This window comes from Macaca thibetana, chromosome 10 (assembly GCF_024542745.1).
Source record: "Macaca thibetana thibetana isolate TM-01 chromosome 10, ASM2454274v1, whole genome shotgun sequence".
Classification (NCBI taxonomy): domain Eukaryota; kingdom Metazoa; phylum Chordata; class Mammalia; order Primates; family Cercopithecidae; genus Macaca; species Macaca thibetana.
This window is the reverse complement of record NC_065587.1, coordinates 70,399,946-70,427,757: the sequence shown is the minus strand read 5'-3', so window position 1 is coordinate 70,427,757 and position 27,812 is coordinate 70,399,946. Positions and strand designations below refer to the sequence as shown.

General features: G+C 41.0%; 2 protein-coding genes and 1 pseudogene across 2 annotated transcripts in view; all 3 read left to right on the top strand.

Annotated features, from left to right (window-relative positions):
- The window catches only part of NSFL1C (NSFL1 cofactor), a 401,445-nt gene that overhangs the window by 23,009 nt on the left and 350,624 nt on the right, over nucleotides 1–27,812 (top strand). The window lies entirely within an intron of this gene.
- Nucleotides 2,433–27,812, top strand: part of LOC126964117 (signal-regulatory protein beta-1-like) — a 64,654-nt pseudogene continuing 39,274 nt past the window's right edge.
- LOC126929253 (60S ribosomal protein L29-like) lies at nucleotides 12,542–25,940 on the top strand. Its single transcript, XM_050745449.1, has 4 exons — nucleotides 12,542–12,639; nucleotides 21,225–21,406; nucleotides 22,339–22,455; nucleotides 25,422–25,940. Exons 1-4 carry the CDS (start codon nucleotides 12,542–12,544, stop codon nucleotides 25,895–25,897), a joined length of 873 nt encoding a protein of 290 aa, XP_050601406.1. The 3' UTR covers nucleotides 25,898–25,940.

The window sequence follows — 27,812 nt, the reverse complement described above, 5'->3', positions numbered from 1 at the left end:
AGCTATGTGTGGTGTCAGTTAGTCTAGAGTCCACCTGAGAAACAGCTTCAAGAGAGGACCACTTAGCTCAGGCAGGGAAGTGGGATATGATTGCTGTCTCATTCTAATGCCTCTCTGAGTATGATGCTTTAAAGGGGACTCACATTACTCAGATAAATGGTTTATTTGTGACATGAACAGACACTTCTCAAAAGAAGACATTCATGCAGCCAACAAACATTTAAAAAGCTTAACATCATTGATCATTAGAGAAATGCAAATTAAAACCATAATGAGATACCATCTCATGCCAGTCAGAATAGCCACTATTAAAAAGTCAAGAAAAAAACAGATGCTGGCAAGGTTGCAGAGAAATAAGAACGCTTTTACACTGTTGGTGGGAATGTAAATTAGTTCAACCATTGTTGAAGATGGTGTGGTGATTCCTCAAAGATCTAGAGCCAGAAATACCATTTGACCCAGCAATCCCATTACAGAGTATATACCCAAAGGAATATAAATCATTCTATTACAAAGATACATGCACATGTATGTTCATTGCAGCACTATTCACAATAGCAAAGACATGGAATCAACCCAAATGCCCATCAATGATAGACTTGATAAAGAAAATGTGGTACATATACACTATGGAATACTATGCAGCCATAAAAAGTAATGAGATCATGTCCTTTGCAGGGACATGAATGAAGCTGGAAGCTATTATCCTCAGGAAACTAACACAGGAACAGAAAACCAAACACTGCATGTTCCCACTTATAAGTGGGAGCTGAACAATGGGAACACATGGACACAGGGAGGAGAACAACACACACTGGGGCCTGACGGGGGTGGGGCCTGGGGAGAGAGAACATTAGTAAAAACAGCGAATGCATGCTGGGCTTAATACCTAGGTGATGGGTTGATAGGTGCAGCAAACCACCATGGCACACGTTAATGTAACAAACCTGCACATGCACCCCAGAACTAAAAATAAAAAAAATTTTAAAAGTTTCTTTACTTTCTCATTTCTCTCTTTTGATCAAAATATTTCTTTATTTAATTGTTATATACAAGATGCAGAGCCCAGGAGAGAGGACAGAGTTGTGAAGGCAATGCCTGAAGGATTGGACCCCTCCCAGAATTGCCAAGAGGCACAGCTGGGGCAGGAAGGATGGGGCCCCGGCGATGGAAACACACCTATGTCCCTAGATCTCACCATGACCACTTTTCTTGACCCTGGAATCTATGGGCTCAATACCAAAGACATAAGGCCACAGAGAAGTTAAATAAGTATAAAGGTGTCACAGAGGCAACAATTTTATGACATTAAAACATCTAGGAGAGACGGTATAAATTCAGTTTTCAATCAGATCTAACTATGAAAATCTGTCTCACCAATGGCCCATGCAAAAAAATTCTGAATTATATTTAACACTGATAATTCTGAAGGCATTTAAGTTTTACCTCACCAACAATATTAAAATTAATTTTATTTACCAGAAATTACTAAAGTCATATGAACTTTAAAAATATTTGAGCTTACTTAATTTATGATCATTCATTTATCTTTAAGTGAAGTGGGTGTCATGTAGACAATACACAAACACATATATGTACACATGTACACATAAAAATACAGACAGATACAAATAAAGATATTTAGCCTTGAGTTTACAGTTTTAGCTAAAACCCACTAATTTAAAAGGACAGTTGGATTAAATTGTGCCTCTATAAATTAAACTAGTTAAAGTTTGTCTTTCCCACATGGCCAAAACCCTTACCAAGTCTGTGGTATCCAATTTACATCTGAAAGCAGAGAGAGAATTTAAACATTTTCAAAGAGGAATTTGGGTGTGTTATTTAGAGGGAGCTTAAGAATGAATGCATGCCAAGGAAACACAAAACCATGGGAACTCACTACAGGATTTTATGAGGAAACAATCAGAAACCTTTTCAAAACAGCCAGTCAAATGCCAGAAAGTATTATATTAGGGATGAAACGCCAGTTTCCCTTTTTTTAAAACCTAGATCACTGAGCTTAGGGCCAAGCCCATTAACAAATGGGGCCAAGAAAGCATTTGCAGTTTTCAGCACCTAATATTTGAATCCTGAAAAGCAGGCACAGCTGGAGGGCAGAGCATCTAGATCTTTAAAAAGCATGGATCTCACTTTTACACTGAATCCCGGGTCCCCACAAAGAGGAAAATATCGTAGCACTGGCCTGCTGAACACTTCCACAACATACCTTATTGCAAGGAGGTTCCCTGAAGCTGGTGGGAGACCCAACACCAATTAGCCTCCTCTGTGGTCAGTGTTTGGGTGAGGGAGAAAGGACAAGATGGAGGAAGGTGAACAAGAAGGCACAATCTATGTTGCTTCCGGGTTCTTCCTCACCAACTTTCCCGCGGGAAAATGCAGCCCGCGCCCGGGAAGATGCAGATCAACCGAGCATGCCCCAGGTGACGTCAATCCGAAGAGATCGAAACTTACCCAGCCACGCCTATGGAGACGCCTCTATCACGCCCTTATCCCCGCCCACTGCCCTCCCGCTTCCAGTACCAAAGCATAAAAGTCTGCTGCCGGCAGGAGCCCGTGTGACTTCTTCCGCCCCTCCTGCTTGTGGACCCAGAACCTCGCCTGAGAGTGTGTGCATATTTGCAATAAAAGACTGCTGCTTTCTTATGTACTTTGGCCTCATATTTAATTATTTAGCTCTCCTAAATTAAGTATTAAATTAAGACAATTATTAAATTAAATTAAGACAGTCAGCTCATCCCTCAGAGGAATCTTAGCCCTCGTTGATAAGCATTTCCTTAGCCTCGTGCCTGTCTCTTCTAAACACACAAAGAAACAAATAGCTTCCTGCAGGAATAACCATACCTTGCACATGCTGTCAGCTACTTCCAAAGCTGCAGCTCTCACCAGTGACTTGCCAGCCGTCACACACACCAGGGTCAAATTCTCTCTCACACTAGCCACAGAGCTCAAGGAACTCAAAGTCAAAGACAGCAGAGCTTTAGATATGAGACAAGCCTACCCATGATTCTTGGGGAACATCGCAAGGAAGACAAAAAATGTTCAAAACGGGGGTTGTGGCACCTCCTTCTAGGTTCCTCAAGGGGTCTCAGGGCTGCTAGAAGTCTCCTCTGTATTTCTTCAGATGGTATTAGAGATGGTGAAAGAAGGAGCAGAAGTGAGAAGAAATAGAACAAGTTTTAGAGGAGCCCAAAAGGCCAATGAAATTTTACTTTATCCATAGCAAAAATCATGTCAATAAGAAGAGAAGTAGGTAGAGAGAGCACATATAGTTAGCAGGGGCTTAAGAAGAGAGAAATACAGTCTACTGAGAAGCTTTTACAGGGTGAACAGAGGTCTCAATATATATATCCTAAATATCAGCTTTTAATTATTAATAATTCAACTTCTCACTTTAGAGCTGTTAAAAATTGTTTTATCTGACTTTAGCTGGGCAAACAGTAAACATTCCTGTTTCTTTTCTTCTTCTTTCTGAAATTTACATCAAGAAGGGGTTTTGGGAGTGGGACATGATTGTTTATTAGAGTTCTAGGGTAATCACTATTTAAAGCTGTTTGTCTTTGAAATTTGCTTGATTGTTTACTTTCTTTTTGAGCATATGTTTTTATTAGCTGGAGAGAAGGCTAAACAAATAAACCAAAAGTTCTTATCATATTCTAAATATAAACCCAAGTTTTAAATCAAAGTTATACCTGAACGGATGACTCAAAACCAATGCACAGACCAAACCCCAAATGCCTTTTATTGATTTATCCAAGATCTCCAAAGTGGAACAAAAATATTTGCAGCCATTCAAGATCCAGATCTCTTCCAAGAACAGCTCAAAGAAAGGAGAGTTTCACTAGCCTCAAGGTAGTGCAACACAAATCTATCTGACCATATTCTCTAGGGTCTCAATTTCTTAGCTGACCACCATACACAAAGGCCAAACAGAAGATTAAGAGAGACAGTGGTGGCTGGGCACGGTGGCTCACACCTGTAATCCCAGAACTTTGGGAGGCCAAGGCGGGTGGATCACCTAAGGTCAGGAGTTCAAGACCAGCCTGGCCAACATGGTGAATTCCCATCTCTACTAAAAATACAAAAAATTAGCTGGGCGTGGTGGTATGTGCCTGTAATCCCCGCTACTCGGGAGGCTGAGGCAGGACAATCGCTCGAACGTGGGAGGCAGAGGTGAGCCGAGATCACGCCACTGCTCTCCAGCCTGGGCAACAAGAGTGAAAATCTGTCTGAAACAAAAAACAAAAAACACAAACAGACAGTGGTAAAACAGGAAATCAGAAGATGCTCATGTGGGTAGAAAGGATTAGAAATAGATACCCCTAAATGTGAAGAGTCATACAAATAATCCAAAACAAAGAATTCAAATTAATTCTTTCAAATGTTTCTTTCCTGACTTAAATTTATCCAATGAGAAAAGGAATTTGGTGGTGGGTCTAAACTTTAACTCTTTTTCAAATCCAATGTTAGTTGGAATGCTGCTTATCTAATTCCTTGGATGTTAACATTTCAAAGACATGGTTAAATTTACATCTCCAATAGACTGAGAAAGGCCTGAGGAAGGCTAGAGTGACTTTTGTAATTCTTGTAGCAAAGTTGAAGAGTCAGTTTGAGCATGTAAAGAATTTTCTGGAGGAGTTCGAGGAGAACTAGCATTTAAACTTACTTTCAAATATCTTATTATCAGATTTCAATTAAGATGAACAGAAAGTAGGTCTCCCATTCAATTTAGTTATGAAAACTGCTTTTTCCAATTGTGTACACAGATACATGAATTTAAAAATTTAAAAGGGCCTCCATTTTGGCCAATGTGTTTTGGGGTCACCTCAAGTCACATGAGTCCATTTACCTAGCCATTTGCAAGATGGAAAACTATATGTGATATGGTTTGGATCCATGTCCTTAAATCCATGTTGAATTGTAATCCCCACGGTTGGAGGTAGAGCCTGGTGTGAGGTGATTGGATCATGGAGGTGGAATTCTCATGAATGGCTTAGTGCCATCCGTTTTGATATCTTGGTGGTAGTGAGTTCTCCTGAGAGCTGGTTGTTTAAAAGCTTGTAGTACCTACCCCACCGCTCTTGATCCTTCTCTTGCCATGTAAGATGCCTGCCTCTGCTTTGCCTTCTGCCAAGAATAAAAGCTTCCTAAGGTCTCCCTGGAAACAAATACTGTCATGCCCTCTTCTTTTTTTTTTTTTTTTTTTTTTTTTTTTTTTTTTGTAGACGGAGTTTTGCTCTTATTTGCCCAGGCTAGAGTGCAAAGGTGTGATCTCAGCTCACTGCAATATGTCTCCCAGGTTTAAGCAATTCTCCTGCCTCAGCCTCCCATGTAGCTGAGATTACAGGCACAGCACCACACCATGCCCAGCTAATTTTGTATTTTTAGTAGAGATGAGGTTTCACCATGTTGGTCAGGCTGGTCTCGAACTCCTGATCTCAGGTGGTCCCCCTGCCTCTGCCTCCCAAAGTGCTGGGACTACAGGCATGAGCCACCACACCCAGCTAACAAAACCTCTTTTCGTTATAAATTACCCAGTCTCAGGTATTTCTTTATGGCAGTGTGAGAACAGACTAACACAATATATATTATACACAAATGCAGCTGGTCTTCCTAAGGATGGTTGCCCCTTAAAGGAAAGCTCAGTTTTGTCCAGCAGTTTCCCTTAATTTTAGAATTTCCTTTTCAAAAGTGGCTAAGGTTAGGACAATGTATCAGGTCAAAGTGTGTTGCTCTGTGAGCATCGCTCCACAAAGTGTCACCAGTGAGTCATGAATCCCTCTCTTGCATGTAACAACTGTTCATGCAATTCTCTTCGGGAGAATTGAACTCATCCTCATGTTTCTTTTGGTTGTGAACAAACAGGAATTGGTCACAAATGAAAATACAAGTCTGAATTTCATGCAATAGAAAACAGCTACAATTTTAACAGCATGCTGTGTAATTTTAGGCCAAAAGAAATGAAACTACTTATGCAAGACTGCCAATGCTGTGACCTGGAACACCTGCTGTGAAATAGCAGAGGAAGAGACAGTTATCTTTTGTTTTATTCCTGAAACCAGAATCTCCTGCCCATAGACAGAGATCAAAACCTCCATTCTAAAAAGAGACAGTTGGAGAGAACAGCCCAAATAATGGCAAAACCTCACTAAAAAAGAAAGGGAGATCTGAATTCAGGAGGACACACCCTTTTGCACCCTGCGAAGCCTATGGAGTGTGAGGAACATACTGCGTTAATGCTGGTACCAAGCACTGAGCCCAAAAGGGAAGGCAGTGTGTTCAGGGTTGGGAGGTCACTCTGAATCCTGCTGACTATAACAGATATGTCTAACTAAAAGAAGAAACTTAGGTAAAATTAATATAAGTAGAAGGTCTATTTGGGCCAAATTTGAAGACTGTAACCCAGGAAACACCTCCAAGTCACTTTGGAGAATAAAGAACAGACTCGAGCTTTTAAGGAAAAAGGACAAACCAGGGGAGGGGATGATTACAAATGTTTTTCTCAGGAATTCTCATTGCTTTACAAAAATAACATTGATTAGTAACCTTTATACATTATTTAACTATAGAGTATGACTTGTGGTGTCCACATATGGCATTGTTACATTATTTTGTAGCTACTTGGGGCATCAGTTAGTCTAGAGTCCACATGGCAAGCAACCTCAAGAGATGATTACTTAGCTGAAGGAGGGAAGTGGGACATGACTGCTTTCTCATTGAAAGGGGCATCACATTCCTCGGATTAAAAGGTTTTTGCGCAATTTATATTACAATATAGATGTACCCAGAATTTATTTAATTATCTTTTACTTTTTCCTGCTGTGTATTGTTTTTAAATCATTATGTAATCTAAGGGTAGCATTATGTTTTCTAAACCTAACGCTTGCTCAGCACATAAGTGTTAATGTATTCCTTTCCTTCTTTTTTTCCTATTTTGGGATTATTGCCTCTGGAAGCTATGTCTTTATTTCTGTCTCTGGTTGATAAGAGGAAAAGCAGGAAGAGGATGGCACCCCTAGGCAGTAGCCTCTCCCTGAGATGGCCCTGATGACTCCAGTATAATCAGTCCATCCCCCTCCCTTTTCTGTTCTCTTCAGCAAAATCCTTTATTTATTTATTTTATATATAGATATGTATATGTGTATATATATGTATGTGTGTGTGTGTGTGTGTGTGTGTATATATATATATATTTTTTTTTTTTTTGAGATAGGATCTCGCTCTGTCACCCAGGCTGGAATGCAGTGGTACGATCATGGCTCCCTGCAGCCTCCTCCTCCCAGGCTTTAGCAATCCTCCCACCTCAGCCTCCTAAGTAGCTGGGACTACAGGCATGCTCTACCACACCTGGTTGATTTTTTTTTTTTTTTTTTTTTTTTGAGAGACAGAGTTTTGCCATGTTGCCCAGGATGCCAAATCCTTTGGAATGGCTTGCATCTATGAGTGGATACAGAGTTCCCCTCTCTCTTTGGATGTTTACCTGAGAAGCCCCTGGTAGTCCTGAGTGGCTTCCTATCCAGATTTATAATCCCAAATGATCCAAGAAACCAAGTGTCTTGGGGGAGTGAGATCAAAGTGCCCCTTCTGTCTTTTCTCTACTTTTTAAAAACATTGAGCCACCTATCTCTGTGGATGAGATCTGAGATATCCAATGGAGTTGGGAGATGAAAGCAACGGCAGCAGGGGATGAAACAGAGTTCTCACCAGCCCTGGAAGCACAGAGCTTTATAAGGTGCTATGGAGGACTCTCTGAGAAAGGAGGGCTGCCTGACACCAAGAGAGAAGAGAGGAAATTATGAGTGGTCCCTGACTTACAATGGTTCGATTTCTAAGTCTTTACTTTCCAATGGTGTGCAAGTGATACATTCAGCAGAAACCATACTTCAGGTACGCATACAACCATTCTTTCACTTTCAGTACAGTATTCAATAAATTACAGGAGATATCCAATAATTTTTTTTTATCAAGTAGTCTTTGTGTCAATGATTTTGCCCAACTCTAGGCTAATTTAAGTTTTGAGCATATTTAAGGTAGGCTAGGCTAAGCTATGATGTTCAGTAGGTTAGGTATGTTAAATGCATTTTTGACTCACAATATTTTCAATTTAGGATGGGTTTACTGGGACATAACCTCATCACAAGCTGAGAAGCATCTGTGTTGCTGTAATTCAACAACACATTGAACAGTGGGGACAACACCACCCACCCAAGCTGTAGCCCACCTGACCCCTCAACTTGTCTTTATTACTGAGGCTGGAACAGAGTGATATGCACTCAGCACCAAACGAGATCTCCATTCTATCAGCAGGAGTTCTTCAAATCAAAATCACTCCGAAGTACACTGAGAAGTAGCCAATCCACATGGCCCAGTAACTTCAGATCCCTGGCAATGATAGTTTAATTATCCTCCTTTTGCTGGAATCATGGATAGGAAGTGGTATCCTGGGGTGTGTTACTGATATTGGGACAGGATCCACACTATAGGATGGAGAGTTTGGCAGAAGCACAAAATAGTGCACATCTTGCCAGCAGGATATAAAGCCCTCTCTATTGGTGGAGCCAATTGGGATAGCAAATTAGTGAGCCAGCAGCAGTTAAGAAAAATATCTCCTGGGAACTTTCTACCCATTTTAAATGATTCATTCTCATCACCAGTTGTGTTGTAAATGGTGGAGTAAGTATCACTCACTGGTGGGATCTTTGGGGATCATTCCAACATAGTTGCAGAAATCATACTCCGAGAGGCATATAAAATTAAATGATTTATTTTACTCATAGTTCCTAGAAGGTGAAGCATGACATGCCATACAGGGAACCATTTAGAAGGAGCTCCTAGAGAAAGGGCTCAACTTAGCAGGTGGGGAGATGAGACTGGGTGGACCCCTGGGAAAATGCCTTTATTAGGAGTCACAGTAAAGTACACAAGCAAATGGCATGAGGGAATTTCACTGGTGTGTTTGAATATCACTAGGTTACAGTAGGGGAGGGCAAGAACTAGTGGCAGGGACCAGCCTTATCACACTGGCACTTCGTGCCTGGGCAGGGTGCTCACACACTATTTGTGGGGACATCAAGGCATGAGAAAAATATGGAGTTCTAAAATTGTACACCACAACCGAAAATATTTATTTCTTTAGACAACTATGAGATATTATATTGCAACCTTTCATTTCAACCTAAAGGACTCCCTTTAAGATTTCTTGTAGGGCAGGTCTAGAGGAGATGAACTCTGTCAGCTTTTGTGTATCCATGAATATCTTAATTTATCCCGTATTTTTGAATGATGGTCTTATCAGGTATAGAAATCTTAGTTGATGGCTTTTTTTTTTTCTTTCAGAACTTTAAACATAACATCCCACTGCCTCTGGCCTCCAATGCTTCTGATAAGAACTCAGCCAACAATCTTACTGAGGATCTCTTGTATGTGAGGAATGGCTTCTCTCTTGCTGCTTTCAAGACTCTTTGTTTCATTTTAGCTTTCAATAGTTGGATTATAATATATCTTAGTGTGGATCTCTGAGTTTATCTTACTTGGCGTTTGTTCAGCATCTTATATTTGTAGATTCACATATTTAATCAACTTTGGGAGGACTTGGGATATTATTTCTTCAAATAACCATCTTCTTCCTCTCTGTGTCTCTTCCTCTTCTGTTATTCTCATAATGTGTATGTTCATCCACTTAGTGGTATCCCATAAGTCCCTCAGGTTCTGTTCCTTTTTCTTTATTCTTTTTTGTCTTTCTATCCTGGAGACTCAATAATTTCATTTCAAGTTTTCTGATTCTTTCTTCCTCCTGCTAAAATCTATTATGAAACTCCTCTAGTGAATGTTTCATTATCATGACTTTCAGTTCTTATACTTCTGTTTGGTTCTTTTTAAATATTTTTTATCTCTTGGCTGATGTTCTCATTTTGTTAATATATCTTATCCTAATTTCCTTTAGATTTTGTCCATGTTTTCCTTTAGCTATTTGAGCATTTTTGAGATGGAATCTTGCTCTTGTTGCCCAGGCTGGAATGCAATGGTATGATCTTGGCTCACTGCAACCTCTGCCTCCCGGGTTCAAGTGATTCTCCTGCCTCAGCCTCCTTAGTAGCTGGCATTACAGGCACCTGCCACAATGCCCAGCTAATTTTTTGTGTTTTTAGTAGAGATGGGGTTTCACTACATTGGCCAGGCTGGTCTTGAACTCCTGACTTCAGGCAATCCACCCACCTCAGCCTCCCAAAATGCTGGGATTACAGGCATGAGCCACTGCACCCAGCTCCCTTTGAGCATTTTAAGACAGTTGTTTTAAAGTCTTGGTCTAGTATCAGGATGGGACCAATATATTACAAGAGTCCTTATAAGTAGGAGGCAGGAGAGCAAGAATTAAAGAAAGACATGTGATAATGAAAGCAAGAGGTTGGAGTGATGGAAAGATGAAACTGTGAGAAAAGGAATGTGAACAACCTCTAGAACCGGACAGGTAAGAGACAGAGACCCAAAACTATTATCTCTGCTGACACCTGTTTAGATTGTATATATTTAAAAGTGCTTTGAGATATATATATAGAGAGGTACTGTTATAGTCAAGCAAGTGAACATAACCATCATCTCAAATAGTTGCCTTGTTTTGTGTGTATGCCAAGTGCATCTAAAATCTTATCTTTTAGTAAAAATTGTGAGAACAATTCAATATTATTAACTAGGGTATTCATGTTGTACATGACATCTGTAGAGTTTTTCATCCTATCTGCAATTTTGTATCTTTCGACATACATCTCTCCATAACCTTCCCCAACCCTACTCCAGGAAACCAAAGTTTTATTCTCCACCTTTGTGTATTTGAGTTCTTCTCTTTTTTCTTGGTTATAGCTCAACAATTCCAATTTTGTACTGTGACCCCCAGAAGTATACAATAATACATTTCTATTGTTGTAGTACATAAATTTAGTAGTAATTTGTCACAGCATCATTAGGAAACTAATGTAATGTGATTATGCTATGGATAAAAAATTTCAGGCCTTAAAAAATGTTTTATTTCTTATTTAAGCCATATATTCATTGTGTGTTGAGAGTTCTGTCTTTCATAGTCACTCAGGAATCCAAATCGAGGAAGTAGCTTCCATCAGAGCCCTGTGGGTCTTTGTGGAAGGGAGCAGTTGATACACAGAGGCTCTTGCCGTTAAATGCACAGACCACAAATTATACCCATCAGTTCTGCTCAGAACTCAGTGGTCTAAAGAAGTCATATCACCCCACCCAATGGAATGATTCAGAAAAAGCAACACTCCATTTGGCCAGAAAGTAGAGACATAAATATTTGGCAAAGCATGAAATTTCCAAGGACGGTTCAGGAGTTCTACTCAGGTCCTCAACCTCATACTCCACCATTAAACTGGACCTCACTGTGCCACAGTGTCCTCACTTGTAATACAGTCTCATGTTACAGGCTTGTTGTGAGGGTTAAATAAGATAATACATGCAGTGTGCTGGGCTCAAGGCCCACTCCTGGGGTGTACTCAGTCAATGAAAGTCATTGATAAACACTTTAGAAAACATAACCACCACATAAGGATGAATAAATGACTGTTTTGTGTTTCCCTCCAGGAGTGGCGGGTGAGGAGGAGCTGCAGGTGATTCAGCCTGAGAAGTCAGTGTCGGTCACAGCTGGAGGTTCGACCACTCTGTCACCTCCCAGTTGCCCACAGATTGTTCAAAGGAACTGAAACAGGGCAGGAACTAATCTACAGTTCAAAAGGAGGCCACTTACCCTGGATAGCTTGCATTTCAGACATCACGAAGGGAAACAATACAGACTTTTCCATGTGCATCACTAGCATCGCAAAAGCCAACGCTGGCACCTACTACTGTGTGACGTAGAGTTGAAGTCTGCATCAGGCACTGAGTTGTCTATGCATGGTGAGTACAGTGTGGGCCTCCTTCATCCCCCAGTGTGTGACAATAAGTCAATAGTAACACCTTCCATCCATTGAGCAACAATCGGGTGTGGTGGTGTGTGCTCATTTTCATGATCTGATGTCACACCCTTCTACAGATCAGTTAAGTTAAGGCCTGAAGCATCATACTATTCACCCAGGCACCCATGGCCTGAAAATGGTGGGTAAAGTCTGCAACATTTGTGTGCCTTCTCCACAACTTGTCTCTTCTCATCTGACCCAGTCTTTGGCTTCCATAGATGAGGGAACCGAAAGATTGAGTGACTTGCCAAGGCACAAGGCCAGACCTTGCCTTCTGCCTCCAAAGAGCATTTCCCCCCTCTGGGTGGCCAAGTCTCCTTTTAATGTAACTGGTACTCACTGAAAACCTACTATGTGCCAGGCTCTGCCCTTGTTGCTGTGCAAGCTGCGATGAACAAAACAGGGAAAAACTCTTCTCTCACAAACCTTACCCTCTCTTTCCTTCCAATGAGAAGGAATTTATTAAGGGTGGGAGGGGAATTGTGTTTTTCTTAGTTTAATCTTCAAAAAACATCACATTGGGAAGATTCCTGAGAGGCACAGATTCATTGTTTAATCTGATGGCCCTGGTGGGCATAGATGCCACGAGCTTTGGTGCTTTGGTGTTTGTGGGTCTGTTAGAGAAACTCTTGTGTGATTCAGGGATTGAGTTACACAGGTACTGTAGGCTCCAGTCAGAGCTGGATCATCTCAGAATATCCCTCACTCTGGGAAAGAGGCCCCCCATGTGAGTGACTTAGAGGTTCCCCAGTGGAGTTAGCAAAGATGCTCACTTTGAGTTTCCTGCCAAAGATACAGATTCACAGTCTAACTCCTGATCCTGGGATGTTAGCACAGGAGGAATCTTCAGACCAGTCAGCCTAACCCCCTGTTGACAGATGAGAGCCTGAGGCCAGGAGGTGACATGGGTCTTGCCCACAGTCACAGGGCCAGTTAGTGATGGGATCCAAATTAGAGCTCTGATCTGATTCCAGGCAGATTCTTCTTGCCCTGGTGTTAGACATCATCTCCATAGAAGAGCCTGGTGCATCCTAGGTGCTAAATAAATGTTCCTTGAACAGAACCACTGAGAGGGAGCCAGCACTTCGCCTTTTCATCACCTTCCCAAGGTTCAGAATACCCCTGGCATCCAGACCCTGAGCCTGACTGGAAAACAGTAAGCATTTTATTTTATTTTATTTTTATTTTGAGATGGATCTCCTTCTGTCACCGAGGCTGCAGTGCAGTGGCACCATTTCGGCTCACTGCAACCTCTACCTCCCGGATTCAAGTGATTCTCCTGCCTCAGCCTCCTGAGTTGCTGGGACTACAGGTGCCTGCCACTGCATCTGGCTATTATTTGTATTTTTAGTAGAGACAAGGTTTCACCATGTTGGCCAGGCTGGTCACGAACTCCTGACCTCAGGTGATCCACCCACCTGGGCCTCCCAAAGTGCTGAGATTACAGGTATGAGGCAATGCACCTGACCCATTTCATTTTATATAAAGATTCTATATCAGGACATAGACAGCTGCTCTACTGTTTAATACCTGTAGAGTACTCCAACTTATGGAGCTATCAAACTTCATTTTACAGTCTTCTGTTAATGGATATGTAAGTTGTTCCCAACCTTGGGCTACTAAAACAACGCTGCAGTGGGTGGCCTTGTACATGCATCATCCTGCTCAAGTGGAAGACACCCACTGGAAGTGGCATTGCTAGGTCAGAGGGTATGTGTGTTTTAAGGTGTGTAGCTATTGCTAATGTGTTCTTCTTGATGTTGTAATAATCAGCACCCCCCCGCCCCGCATCCCTTGAACATAGGTAGGGAAGGTGGTTTTACCCTGATTTTGCAGATATTACAAAGACACTGAAGTTCCCTGATGGTTCATATTGTGCCTAGGTAAGCACCCTTATCAAGGCTCAGGAGTAACTCAGATGTGCTGACTCTTAGTAGAGTGCTCATTCCTCTTTTCCAAGCCATTAACCTAAACGATGCCCTGGATGAGATTGGAGAAAAGTGAGGAGGGGATCAAAGAGTGGCAGCTGTCCCAGATGCTGTGTCTTCATCTGGCATTTTCTCCTTATAACCAGTGCTATGAGAGAGGGATCATTTGCTGCCTCATTTATAGATGAGGACACAGGTTTAGAGAGGGGATCTGACTTGTGAGCAGGTAGAGGAGCCAAGGTTTGACCCCCAGGAGCCTGACACACAGCCCTTCTCTCTGCAACACCCAGTTGTGCTTGCTGAAGTGTAGGGAAATGCTTCAACCTTCTCGTTCTAAACTGTTGTGTTGTTCTGTTCTATATCAATAAACATTAAAAAGAAAAAGCCTTCTTCTTGTATGGGTAGGAGAGGCTGGCTTGACAACCCCCATCAGAAAGATCCTGCAGGCATTATATCTTACATTGAACCTGTCCTAAAAGATATGTCTTAGCATTTAGGACTCTTCTTACATGTGCTGTTTCTCCTTCATTGAGCAGCATCCATGGAGCTGAGTCTAGCCTCCTGCTTTTCAGCAGACCACATTGAAACCACCTCTGCAAAATTATGAGAGACAGTGAAAGAGATCTAACTCAACTGACTCAATCTTGCTTCTAACCTCCAAGCTGTCCTTGTTCATTCCTGGACATAGGCTGAACTAACTTTGGGAGAAACTTAGTTTAAACAAAGGCGGTAACAGCCCTTTCCCAAGCAGACCTTCTTACCTGGAGACCAGAATGCCTTTGTAGGATCAACATTAGCAACAAGATGAGAAATTACGGTTTAGGAGTCATGCAACTGGAGGCTACAAGATTCTGACCCTCCCTAAACTGCTCCTAAGATCAGTGCTTGAGATATTTGGCAGACCCTGAACTTGATGGATCAGTAGCACCACCCAGATTAAAAAAAAAAAGAACTGGCTCATCTGATCTTATGGCCCCCCCACCCAGGAACTGACTCAGCTCAAGAAGACAGTTTTGACTCCCTATGATTTCATCTCTGACCAATCAGAACTCCCGGCTCACTGCTTTCTCCTTACCCACCAACTTATCCTTAAAAACTCTGCTCCCCGAATGCTCGGAGAGACTGATTTGGATAATACTAAAGCTCTGGTCTCCTGCACAGCCAGCATTGCGTGAATTACTCTTTCAAGCAGTTCCCTGGTCTTAATAAATCGATTCTGTCTAGGCAGTGGGCAAGGTGAACCCCTTGGGCAGTTACAACGTGCCCACCCACTCATGGCACTGAAGACTAAGGATGTGGGAACGAGACATTTCTTAGAGTTCTTGTGTTCCGTGTGAACTAGAGTTTACATTCTCTTCTTGGGCTGTTAGGAACCCAAGGTCTTCTGTTTATGGCTACAGAGTAACCATAGGGAGCCCAGGGGGAGAACTACACAGTAACCAGCCCTGGGCAGCCAGGAGGGAGGCTTCTCCCTTGAATTGCATGAAGCCAAGAATCTCAAAGGGACAAGGGAGGTGGCAGTCAGTGTTGGGGATGTTGAAGTTCTAGTGCTTACTCTTTGATGAACAGGAAAGCTTGGCAAAACACAGGAAATGCCCAAGTCATGCATGGGGGATGAGGAGACAATGCCTTCGTTTCTCTTAGCCTCAGTTTTCTCATCTGTAAAATCATGACAATCTTGGACTCCTTTAGGAGAGTAGAAAGGACTTAAGGTTCTCTCTGTAAATCACCTAGCATATTGTAGGCCAAATCTTGTGTTATTTCAAGGCTGTGTGATCTCAAGCAACCCAGTTCCCTTTGCTGAGCCTGTTTCTTCATATGTAGGGTGTAATTATACCAACCATTCCAAGATGTTAAGAGGATACAGCAAGCCTGGGGAGAGAATAGACTTCAGTAAATGATGGGGTTGTTTTCCCAAGGTTGTGTGATCTTGGTAAAGTCTTGGCTACCCTCGAGTCCTCAGTTTTCCCATTTGTAAAATGGTGATGATCATGGCCACCATTATGGACTCTGTGGGGATTGGAGAGGATGTGCACAGAGTTCTGGATGGTGGTGGTGTTAGGGTTATTACTGAGTGTCAGTAGCACAGTGATTAGGAGAGCATGGGTTGGAGCCCCACCACTTGTGCCACATCTTAGCTCTGCCATTTCCCAGCTCTGTGATCTGGGACAAGGCACTCTGCCGTCATGGGCCTTGGTATCCTTACCAGTCAATTGTAACTCGACTTGGGAATATTTTCTCCAACTCTACGTGCTGTTTGTTTACTCTGCTGATTACTTATTTTGCTCTTCAGAAGCTTTTTAATTAGGTCCCATTTATTCATTTTTGTTTTTGTTGAATTTGCTTTTGGGGTCTTAATCATGAATTTTTTAATGAGGCTGATGCCTAGAAGAGGTTTTCCAACCTTGTCTTCCAGAATTTTTATAGTTCCAGGTTTATATTTAACTCGTTGATTCATCTTGAATTGATTTTTGTATGAAGTGAGAGATAGGAATCCAGTTTCATTCTTCTACATGTAGCTTGCCAGTTTTCCCTGCACCACTTATTAAATAGGGTGTTCATTCCCCAGCTTATATGTTTGCATGTTTTGTTGAAGATCAATTGGCTGCATGTATTGGGCTCTATTACTTGGTTCTTTATTCTGTTCCATTGGTCTATGTGCCTACTTTTATACTAGTCCCATGTTATTTTGGTAACTATAGCCTTGTATAATTTGAGGTCTGGTAATGTGATGCCTTCAGATTTGTTCTTTTTGCTTAATATTGCTTTGGCTATGCAGGTGCTTTTTGTTGTTGTTGTTCCATGTGAATTTTAGGATTGTTTTTTCTAATTCCGTGAAAAATGTTGCTAGCATTTTTATGGGAATTGCAATGAATCTGCAGATTGCTTTGGGCAGTATGGTCATTTTCTTAATATTGATTCTTCCAATCCATGAGCATGGGATGTGTTTCCATTTGTTTGTGTCACCTATGATATCTTTCAGCAGTGTTTTGTAGTTCTTCTTGTAGAGATTTTTCACCTTCTTGATTAAGTACATTCCTATGTATTTTATTTATTTTGCAGCTGTTGTTTGTTTTCCTAGGTATTTTATTTTGCAGTTGTTTGGGACTGAGTTCTTCATTTGATTCTCAGTTTGGTGGTTGTTGGTGTACAGCAGTGCTCCTGAGTTGTGTACATTGATTTTGTAACCTGAGACTTTATTGAATTCGTTTATCAAATCTAGGAGTCTTTCTGAGAAGTCTTTATGATTTTCTAGGTATACAATCATATCATCTGCAAACAGCAATAGTTTGACTTCCTCTTTTCCCATTTGAATGCCCTTTACCTTTTATCTTTCTCTTGCCTAATTGCTGTGGCTAGGATATCTAGAACTATGTTGAATAGAAGTAGTGAAAGTGGGCATCCCTGTCTTGTTCTGTTCTTGGGGGAATGCTTTCAACTTTTTCCCATTCAGTAGGATATTGGCATAGGTTTGTCATATATGGCTTTTATTATTTTGAGGTAAGACCCTTCTATGCTTAATTTGTTGGGAGCTTTTATCATAAAGGAATGCTGGATTTTGTCAAATGCTTTTTCTGCATCTGTTGAGATGATCATATGGTTTTTGCTTTTAATTCTGTTTATGTGATGTATTGCATTTATTGACTCATGTATGTTAAACTATCCCTGCATCCCTGGGTTGAAATCCACTTGATCATGATGAAATACCTTTTTGTTGTGCTGTTGAATTTGGTTAGCTAGTATTTTGTTAAGGATTTTTGCATCTATGTTCATCAGAGAAATTGGTCTGTGTTTTCTTTTTTTGTTATGTCCTTTTCTGGTTTTGATAATAGGGTGATACTGGCTTCATAGAATGATTTAGGGAGGAGTCCCTCTTTCTCTATCTTTTGAAATACTTTCAGTAGAATTGATACCAATTCTTCTTTGAATGTCTGATAGAATTCAGCTGTGAATCCATCTGGTCCTGGACCTTTTTTTGTTTGCCATTTTTTTGGTTACCTATTCAATCTCACTACTTGTTATTGGTCTGTTCAGAATTTCTATTTCTTCCTGATTTAATATAGGAGGGTTGTATCTTTCCAGGAATTCGTCCATTTCCTCTAGGTTTTCTAGTTTATGTGCATAAAGGTGTTTATAGTAGTCTGAAATGATCTTTTGTATTTCTGTGGTGTCGGTAGTAATGTCTCCAGTTTCATTTCTAATTGCATCCTCTCTCTTCTTGGTTAATCCAGTTAATGGTCTCTCTGTTTATTTTTTCAAAGAACCAGCTATTTGTTTCAATGATCTTTTGTATTTTGTTGTTGTTATTGGTGTCTGAATTTCATTTAGTTCTGCTCTGAGCTTTGCTATTTCTTTCCTTCTTCTAGCTTTGGGTTTAGTTTGGTCTTGTTTCTTTAGTACCTTGAGGCATGATATTAGGTTGTCAATTTGTGCTCTGACAGACTTTGCGTTGTAGGCATTTAGTGCTGTAAACTTTCCTTTTAACACTGCTTTTGCTGTTTCCCAGAGGTTTTGATAACTTGTGTCATTATTATCATTCAATTCAAATGACTTTTTGATTTCCATCTTGATTTCATTTTTAACCCAGTTATCATTCAGGAGCAGATTATTTAATTTCTATGTATTTGTGTAGTTTGGAGTGTTTCTTTTCGACTTAATTTCCAGTTTTATTCCACTGTAGTCTGAGAGGATACTTAATATGATTTTGATTTTTAAAAATTTATTGAAACTTTTTGTGACCTAACATATGGTCTATTTTGTGCTGATGAGATGAATACATATTCTGCAATTTGGGGGTAGAATGTTCTGTAAATATATGTTAAGTCCATTCGTTCTAGGGTGTAATTTAAGTCCATTATTTCTCTGTTGACTTTCTGTCTTGATGGTCTGCCCAGTGCCGTCAGTGGTATATTAAAGTCTTCTACTATTATTGTGTTGCTGTCTGTCTCATTTCTTAGGTCTATTAGTAATGGTTTTATGGATCTGGGAGCTCCAGTGTTAGGTGCTTAGAAATTTAGGATTGTAATATCTTCTTGTTGGATTGATCCTTTTATAATTACATAGTGACCATTTTTGTCCTTTTATACTGTTGTTGCTTTGAAGCCTGTTTTGTCTGAAATAAGAATAGCTACTCCTGCTGGCTTTTAGCTTCCATTTGTGTGGAATATCTTTTTCCACCATGTTACCTTGAGTTTATATGAATCTTTCTGTTAGGTGAGTCTCTTAAAGACAGAAGATATTTGGATTGTGACTTTTTTATCCATTCTGCCATTCTGTATCTTTTAAGTGGAGCATTTAGGCCATTTACATTCAACATTAATATTGAGAAGTGAGGTACTGTTCTCTTCATCATGTTAAATGTTACCTAGATAGTTTTTTCTTTTCATTGTGTTATTGTTTTGTAGGCCCTGTGAGTTTTAAGCTTCCAAGAGATTCTGTTTTGGTGCGTATTGGATTTTTGTTTCTAGGTTTAGAACACCTTTTAGCATTTATTATAGTGTTGGTATGGTAGTAACAAATTCCCTCAACATTTGTTTGTCTAAAAATTACTTCATTTCTTCTTTATTTATTAAACTTAGTTTTGCAGGGTACAAAATTCTTGGCGGAAAATTGTTCTGTTTAGGGGGTTGAAGAGAAGTCCCCAATCCCTTCTAGCTTGTAAGGTGTCTGCTGAGAAGTCTACTGTTAGTTTGATAGGTTTTCCTTTGTAAGTTTCCTGATACTTTTGTCTTACTGCTCTTAGAATTCTTTCCTTCATGTTGACTTTGGATAGCCTGATAACTATATGCCTTGGTGAAGATGTTTTTGCAATGCATTTCCCAGGAGTTCTTTGAGCTTCTTGGATTTGGCTATCTAGATCTCTAGCCAGGCCAGGGATATTTTCCTCAATTATTCCCTCAAATATATTTTCCAGACTTGTTATTTTCTTTTCTCCCTCAGGAACATCAATTATTCTTATGCTTGGTCATTTTACATAATCCTGTATTTCTTGGAGACTTTGTTCATTTCTTTTGATCCTTTTTAAAAAAAAAAAATTTGCCTAATATAATTAATTCAAAAGCCTTATCTCCAAGCTCTGAAATTCTTTCTTTTACTTGTTTTAGTGTTTTGTTAAAATTTTCTACTGCATTTTGTAATTCTCTAAGTGTGTCTTTCATTTCCAGAAATTCAAATTGGTTTTTCTTGATGATATCTATCTGTCTAGAAAATTTTTCATTCATATCCTAAACTTCAAAAAAAATTTATGATGGTTTTCACCTTTCTCTGATATCTCCTTGAGTAGCTTAATAATTCCTTATCTAGCATTTTCAAATATTTCATCTCAGTTTGCATCCATTGCTGTAGAGCTAGTGTGATCCTTTGGGGCTGTTATGGAACCATATTTTGTCATATTACCGGAGTTTATATTCTGGTTCCTTCTCATTTGAGTAGGCTATTTCTTCTAACTATTCTTGAATTTATCTTTGATTTGACTGTATTTGTTGTTTGTTTTAATTTCTTTTTCCCCTTAAGGATGAGACTTTAATACTTATAGTTAGTTACAGCCTAATTTGGTTCTTGGTGCTTCCAGGGATGAAGACTGTAAGAGTTCCTTGGTTATAAAGTCTTTGTATAATGGCTTTCATACATGCTAGTTGTAGTAGGGGCCAGTAGGGGAGGTGTCCTTGGGTAGGAACTAGTTGTGACTACAGCAGGTGGATAAATGCAATACCCAATGGTGGGCAGAGGTCCCAGCTTTGACAGAGGTTCTTGGAGGAGCTCTCAGTGAGTTGCACTGAGATCTTATCAGAGGGAAGGATTGAAGCCACCTTAGCTCCCCTGCCAGGTCAGCAGGAAATTTATTCACCTCTCAGACACACTCTTGTCCCAGTACTCCAGCATTCAGATCAGACAGGCACCTCTTTTCATGGGTAGGAATGTTGATGTTCAAGTAGAGAGGAATTGTGACTCTGTCTCTTGTGCAAGCTGGCACCTGGAGGATGCTTCTCCTGTGAGGATGCCATCATCCTGACGTGTTCCAGAAAGGGTGTCTATAGTTGCACCCACACTTAGCTCCCATGAGAGAAGCCCCAACAGAGCCTGTGATGGTGAAAAAGGGAGAAAATACATTTCCTTATTCAAGGCCCTTCATGTGCACCAAGGCTGTCTGACTGTTGGGCTACAGCTGAAGACTTACCCTGTTGAGTCCAGCACTGCAATTGTGCCTCTGCTAAACTTCCCACCAATGGAAATATCTGATCCTCAAGGCCTGTTGTCTGGATTCTTTTGTCTCACAGGATGTTCCCTTGATGTGGTGCACTCCCCCTTCTCCTAGGAGTGGGGATCCCTGGGAACCAGGCTACTGTGAGTGTTATTGTTCCTCTGGGTCTAGCCATCCAGTGAAGTTGCCAAACTCCAAGCTCATGTTGGAGAGTGTCTGCAAGGGATCTGGTGATGTGACCTGTCCTCAAGTCTCCCAGCCATGGGTAGCAGCACTAGCTCAAATGGGGGTAGCAGGTGAGTGATGTAGACTCTGTGAGATTCCTTGTTTATTGATAGCCTTAGTGTGCTCACTTTCTTGAATACCAGTTAGAGTGGAATGATCTGATCATGTGGACAGACTCAGGACCTCCTGGTTAGCCAGAGTGGTGCAGGCAGTAGTGATAGCTGAGATTATACAGTTGTCTTTTCCTTGGGTGCAGTGTGATTCCACCAGGAGATGCTATCATGGACTGTGTTGGTTGGCTTCCAGCCAGGAGGTGACGCTTGCAAAACAGCACCAGCTGCAGTAGTTGCAGTAGGATTTTCGCTTGCCTTATGTTGCCTAGTGGGGGTACTCTGGTTTCTCAGGCAATGGAGAGAGGCATATAGTTCTTAAGAGTTTCTGTCCTTTGTGTGAAGCTACCAGGGCAAGTGGCAGAGCAAAGCCAGGTGGGAGCTGGGTCAGGGGGTTTGCACTCTGAGTCTTTGCTGGCAGGGCACACAGCAGCCCCTGTGGGTGTTGGGGAATGGGAGCAGGTCTCAGGTCACTGGGTTCACCTTCCAGAAGGGAGTATTGCTGCCTGTGCTGCACAGAAGGGTTTGCACATGGAATGGTGAAGAGCAGGCAGCAGTAAGCCCACGCACAGTTCCCACGCACTTGGCGAGGCAGATCCACTCCCACAGTGTTACACTGGCAGCAGTGAGCTAAGTACCAGTCAGCCTGCACTCAAATTCCAATTGCCCCAGTGAAGATAACAGCTGCCGCTTTCAGATCACGCCCCTCCCCATCCACTGCAAAGCTGGGTGCCTGGCTCCTGCACTAGGGGTTGCAGCCAACTTTTCACTCTCCCCTGCCCTGGTCTTGGCTAAGGGAGTTCATCCCCAACCGAGGTTCTATTGTGAAACTCCCTTGGGGGCTTCCTTCAACCTGAAACCAACTGCTTGAACTTTTCGGCTGTCCTTCGCAGAGTCCCCTGTGTGGAACAGTAGGGAATGGCTTCCATCGGTCCACACGGGGATCTGGAAGTGCATGCACGGGTCTTCCCGCCTTTGCTCCTACTTTTATATTCCACAGGCCTCCCCAAGTCGGTTCCTGCGCTGGTTGGGGTTAAAGCCATCTCCCCCTGCCTGGACTTTTTTCACTGGATATCATGTTAGCTGTGGATTTGTCATATATGGATTTCATTGTATTGAGGAACATTTATTTTACATCTACTTTTTTGAGCATTTTTATAATTAAAAAATGTTAAATTTTGTCATATGCTTTTTTTTTTTTTGTCGCTGTCAATATGGTCCTATGGTTTTTGTCCTTCATTCTGCTGACGTAGTGTATTGCATTTATAGGTTTATGTGTCTTGAAGCATCCTTGTATTCCTGAGAAAAATCTCACTTGATCATGCTGAAACACACAGGATTTTAAAAAGACTTTCCTTACATCTCTTCCACTCATTTTTTAGTCTACATGAAATGCACGTTGAAGAGATACTCGGTTTTCCCTGTTGCCCAGTCACTCTCTTCCCTTTTCTACTCTCTGATATTACCACTGAAACTCTCCCAATGTGTTAAGATAAGCAATTCCTTTAAGCAAACTTCTCTCTTGGTAAAATGAGTTTTATCTCAAAGCAGAACTTCTGTGCATTACTGTCTTAGAGTTCCCTCTTTCTTGAAGGGTAGGAATGAGGGAGAAAGAAAGGGATAAAACAGAGAGCTCTGTCTATGTTATCTACATCTATAGTCATATCAATAGCTATATCCATATGCTTATCATGTAATGTTGATTGAAGACTCCATGACTTAGAAAATCTAAAAAGTAACAATTCGCAATTTTTGAATACTCACCATGTGCCAGACACTGTTGGAAATGCCTTACAGCTGTTACTTCAGATGGTCATTATGCCCAAAATAGATATTCCCCTTAACCTTATCCTCCCACCACTCACAGATAAGAAAACAGAAGCACAAAGAGCTGTGAGGATGCTCATTGGTAACTGGTAGAGCTATGATTTGAACTCAGGCACTCTGACTCTAGAGATCACAGGTTTCACTGTTGCTCTTGTCAAATGCCTGTGGCCTTGATTCTATGCCATGACATTTCTGCAGCTGCTGCTCATGGGAGTGAGGGGGGTGTGGTGTGGGGATGAGGGTTTGTGGTTTTCTCCTCCTGGGCTCTTCTGCTTTCTTTGTGTATGCAAATGAATGTTTTTTAAACTAAGTCATCTACATGGGAAACTCAGTTTCTAGCAAATATCACAGATGCAGTCCACTGAAAATAGGTTTTAGTATCCCAGGGAAGTGTCTTAATGAGTAATTCACACCTTATACACATATATATTGGATAGCTACTATATGCCAGGACCTGACATAGAACATGGTGTGCCTTGGTGAATAAAAGAGCAAAAGTAGTTGACCTTTTGGAGCTTATATTCTACTGGAGAAATGACAATAACCAATACACATGATAAGTAGATAAATAGTATAATATGAGTATATGATTTTATCATGTTGTAGAAATGTCCATATATTCCTTTTATTATTTTTCTCATAAAAAGATGTTCAAATTTGTAAAATGCTTTTCTACATCAAATGAGATAATCGTGTATTTTTCTCTTCATTGTGTAAATATGGTATATTACATTATCATTTGCATATTGAAACATCTTTGTATTCTAGGAATAAATTCCACTTAGTCATGGTGTAGAATCCTTCTAATGTGCTGTTAAATTCAGTTTGCTAATATTTGGTTAAGAATTGTTGCATCAACAAATTATAAGACCAACAGTCAACAAAATGGTATGCAACTGCACCTGATGGAAATTGTAATTTTGCGTTTCAGTGAAAGTTTAGTTTCCAGTGGGCCCCATTTCAGATGAGCAGAGCCTTGCATGTGGGGCAATCTATGGTTCATGATTGCAACAGGAGAGTATTGTTCCTAGATCTGGACTCCAGGATAGGAGATCCCAGTAGGTAACCAGACATTTGTTGTTTTAATGGAGTATAGCACAAGGGTGAGAGGGGCATTGTTTTCACATGAAAGGCCCTGGATGTATGGCCATAATGAATGGTCTAGAAACTCCAAAAAGCAAGAAAGAAATTGCTGAAGTCTCCACAGAGAAGAGGTATTTTTGTTTCTTTGCTTATAGGCACTAACAGGGGTGCCTATTGATTTTAATTTGTAAATAAACTTTGTAAAAGAAGAATATGTTGTCACTGGCACTGCAAAACAACTTAGAGATGCTGAATAATATGATGTTAATATGCATATCACATGAATCTCCTTTGAAGGGGCTGTTATCAGTGTTATGTCATCCCGTGCTCTTGAAGAAATGTAGATGTCATTATTGATATTTAAGCAGGATCCTCACTTCAGGATGGAGAGTCTTGGCAGAACTCCAAAAGGTAACACAAAGCTGCACATAGCACAGCACAAGAAAGCCATCAATGTAAAAAGCCTTCTCAAGTTGTGGAACCAATCAGAGTAGCAAATTAGTAAGCCATGAATAGTTAAAGAGCATCTCCTAGGAACTTTCCACCCCAGTTTAGAATGATCCCATTTTCATTGCCGTTAGTATTGAAAATGGTAAAGTCAGGCTTTTGGGTCTTTACGAATCACTCTAAGATGGCCATGAAGATTTCACTTGGAAAGGCATATGGAGTATGATTTATTTTACTCACTGGTCCTAGAGAGGGAAGTAGGGCATGCCAGGTAGAAAGACATATGAGAAGAGCTCCAAGGAAGCAGGCTCAATCAAGCAGATAGGGAAGCAAGAGAGAAAGAATTCCTCAGCAAGGGCCTTTACTGGAAGTCAGAGTACAGGGTACAAGCAAAGAGCATGATGGGATTTACTGGTGTCTTTTTATGGGACTAGGTCACAATATGGGAGGGCAAGAAAGGGAACTCGTTCCAGGGACCAGCCTTATCACACTGGTGCACATGGTCACCTGGGCAGAGTACTCACAGCATGATTGTGGGATGTTGAAGCATCAGAAAAATATGAATTAAAATAAATTTACTCTCTTCCGGTTCTAGGCGCTTTGGGAGCTGCGGCTTAAGGTGCAGACATAGCCAAGTCCAAGAACCACACCACACACAACCAGTCCCGAAAATGGCACAGAAATAGTATCAAGAAACCCCAGTCACAAAGATATGAATCTCTTAAGGGGGTGGACCCCAAGTTCCTGAGGAACATGCGCTTTGCCAAGAAGCACAACAAGAAGGGCCTAAAGAAGATGCAGGCCAACAATGCCAAGGCCATGAGTGCACGTGCCGAGGCTGTCAAGGCCCTCGTAAAGCCCAAGGAGATTAAGCCCAAGATCCCAAAAGGTGTCAGCAGCAAGCTTGATCGACTTGCCTACGTTACCCACCCCAAGCTTGGGAAGCATGCTCGTGCTCACACTGCCAAGGGGGTTCAGGTGTGCCAGCCAAAGGCCAAAGCCCAGGATCAAACCAAGGCCCAGGCTGCAGCTCCAGCTTCAATTCCAGCTCAGGCTCCCAAAGGTGCCCAGGCCACTACAAAGGCTACAGAGTAGATATCTCTGTCTGCCAACGTGAGGACAGAAGGACTGGTGCGATCCCCCACCCCCGCCTCCAGGCTGCCATCTTCATGGGGATGGGGTCCTTCTGTGCTATTTATACAAATAAACCTGAAGGAGGATTTGTTAGCCTCTGTCTATGATCCTGGAAAAATAAAAAAATAAAATAAAATAAATTTACATGTAGCAGGACTTTTTAAATTAATTAATTAATTAATTTTTTTTTGAAACAGAGTCTCAATCTGTCACCAGACTGGAGTGCAGTGGTGTGATCTCAGCTCACTGCAACCTCCGATTCCCCGGTTCAAGCTATTCTCCTGCCTCAGTCTCCCGAGTAGCTGGGATTATAGGCACATGCCACCACACCCAGTTAACTTTTGTAGTTTTAGTAGAAACAGGGTTTCACCATGTTGGCCAGGGTGGTCTTGATCTCCTGACCTCGTAATCTGCCTGCCCTGGCCTCCCAAAGTGCTGGGATTATAGGCATGAGCCACTGTGCCCAGCCTGTACATTTTTATTTACACAACTTGGAGTTGCCATGTAGCATCCTTTTATTTCTACCTGAAACCACTCCCTGTAGCATTTCTTGTAGGTAAGGTTTAATGGTAGTGAACTCTCTTAGTTTTTGTTCATCTGAGAATATCTTAATTTCTCCCTGTTTAGAGGATAGTTTTCCCAGGTATAAGATTCTTGGTTGATAGATTTTTCCTCTTGCAGTATTTTCAGTGTATCACTCCTCTGTCTTCTGGTTTCCAATGCTTCTGATAAGAAATCGGCTGATCATCTCATTGAGGAACTCTTGTATGTGAGGAATCCATTTTCTGTTGCTGCTTTCAGGGTTCTTTCCCTGACTTTAGTTTTCAACAGTTGGATTATAATGTGTCTTAGTGTGGATCTCTGAGTTTTTCCTTGAGTTAAACTTGAGTTTCTTCCGCATCTGAAATTTGAGGATTCATGTATTTATCAAGTTTCAGAAGGTTTTGGGGTATTATGTCTTTGAATAATCTGTTCCTTTCTCGCTTGCTCTTTTCTTCTTCTAGAACTCTAACAGTGTTTATGTTGATCCATTTGATAATGTCCCACAATGTCCTCAGGTTCTGCTTGTTTTTCTTTATTCCTTTTTCTTTCTACTCCCCAGTCACAATAATTTCAACTATTCCATATTCCAGTTTTCTGAGTCTCTCTTCTAACTGCTCACACCAGTTGGAGAACACCTCTGGTGGATTTTTCAATTATTGGACTGTTTAACTCTTAAGTTTCTGTTTGTTTAATTTTTATAATTTTTCTTTGCTGTTGTTCTTATTTTATTAATGCATCATATTCCAATGTTTCTTTAGTTGTTTGTCTGTTGTTTTCTTTAGCTGTTTGAGCATGTTTAAGATAGTGATTTAACATCTTGGTCTAGTGTCAGGATGGGCCCAGTGTATGAAAAGGGTCTTTGTAGGACATATGACAATGGAAGCAAGAGGTTGGAGTGACGGGAAGATGTAACCATGAGAAAAGGAATGTGGCAGCCTCTAGAATTTGAAAAGGCAAGGAACAGAGCCTCCAGAATACACACAGCTCTGCTGACACCTCTTATTTAAGGGGTAAAACATGGTACTTTCATATACATAGACATAGGATAATGGTTATTACAGTCAAGCAAATGAACACATCCATCCTCTCACATAGTTATCGTGTGTGTGTGTGTGTGTGTGTGTAGGGCATCTAAGATAGACTGTTTGAGCAAAAATACTGAATTCAATACAATCCTATTAACTCTAGTCCTCATATTGCACAGTAGATCTCTGGACTTCTTCATCCTGCCTATCTGCAATATTCACCAACATGTCATCCTCTATCTTTGTATATTTGAATATTTTTCTCCTTGATTCTATCCATAACATGATTTTAGACTTCTGACCTCCAG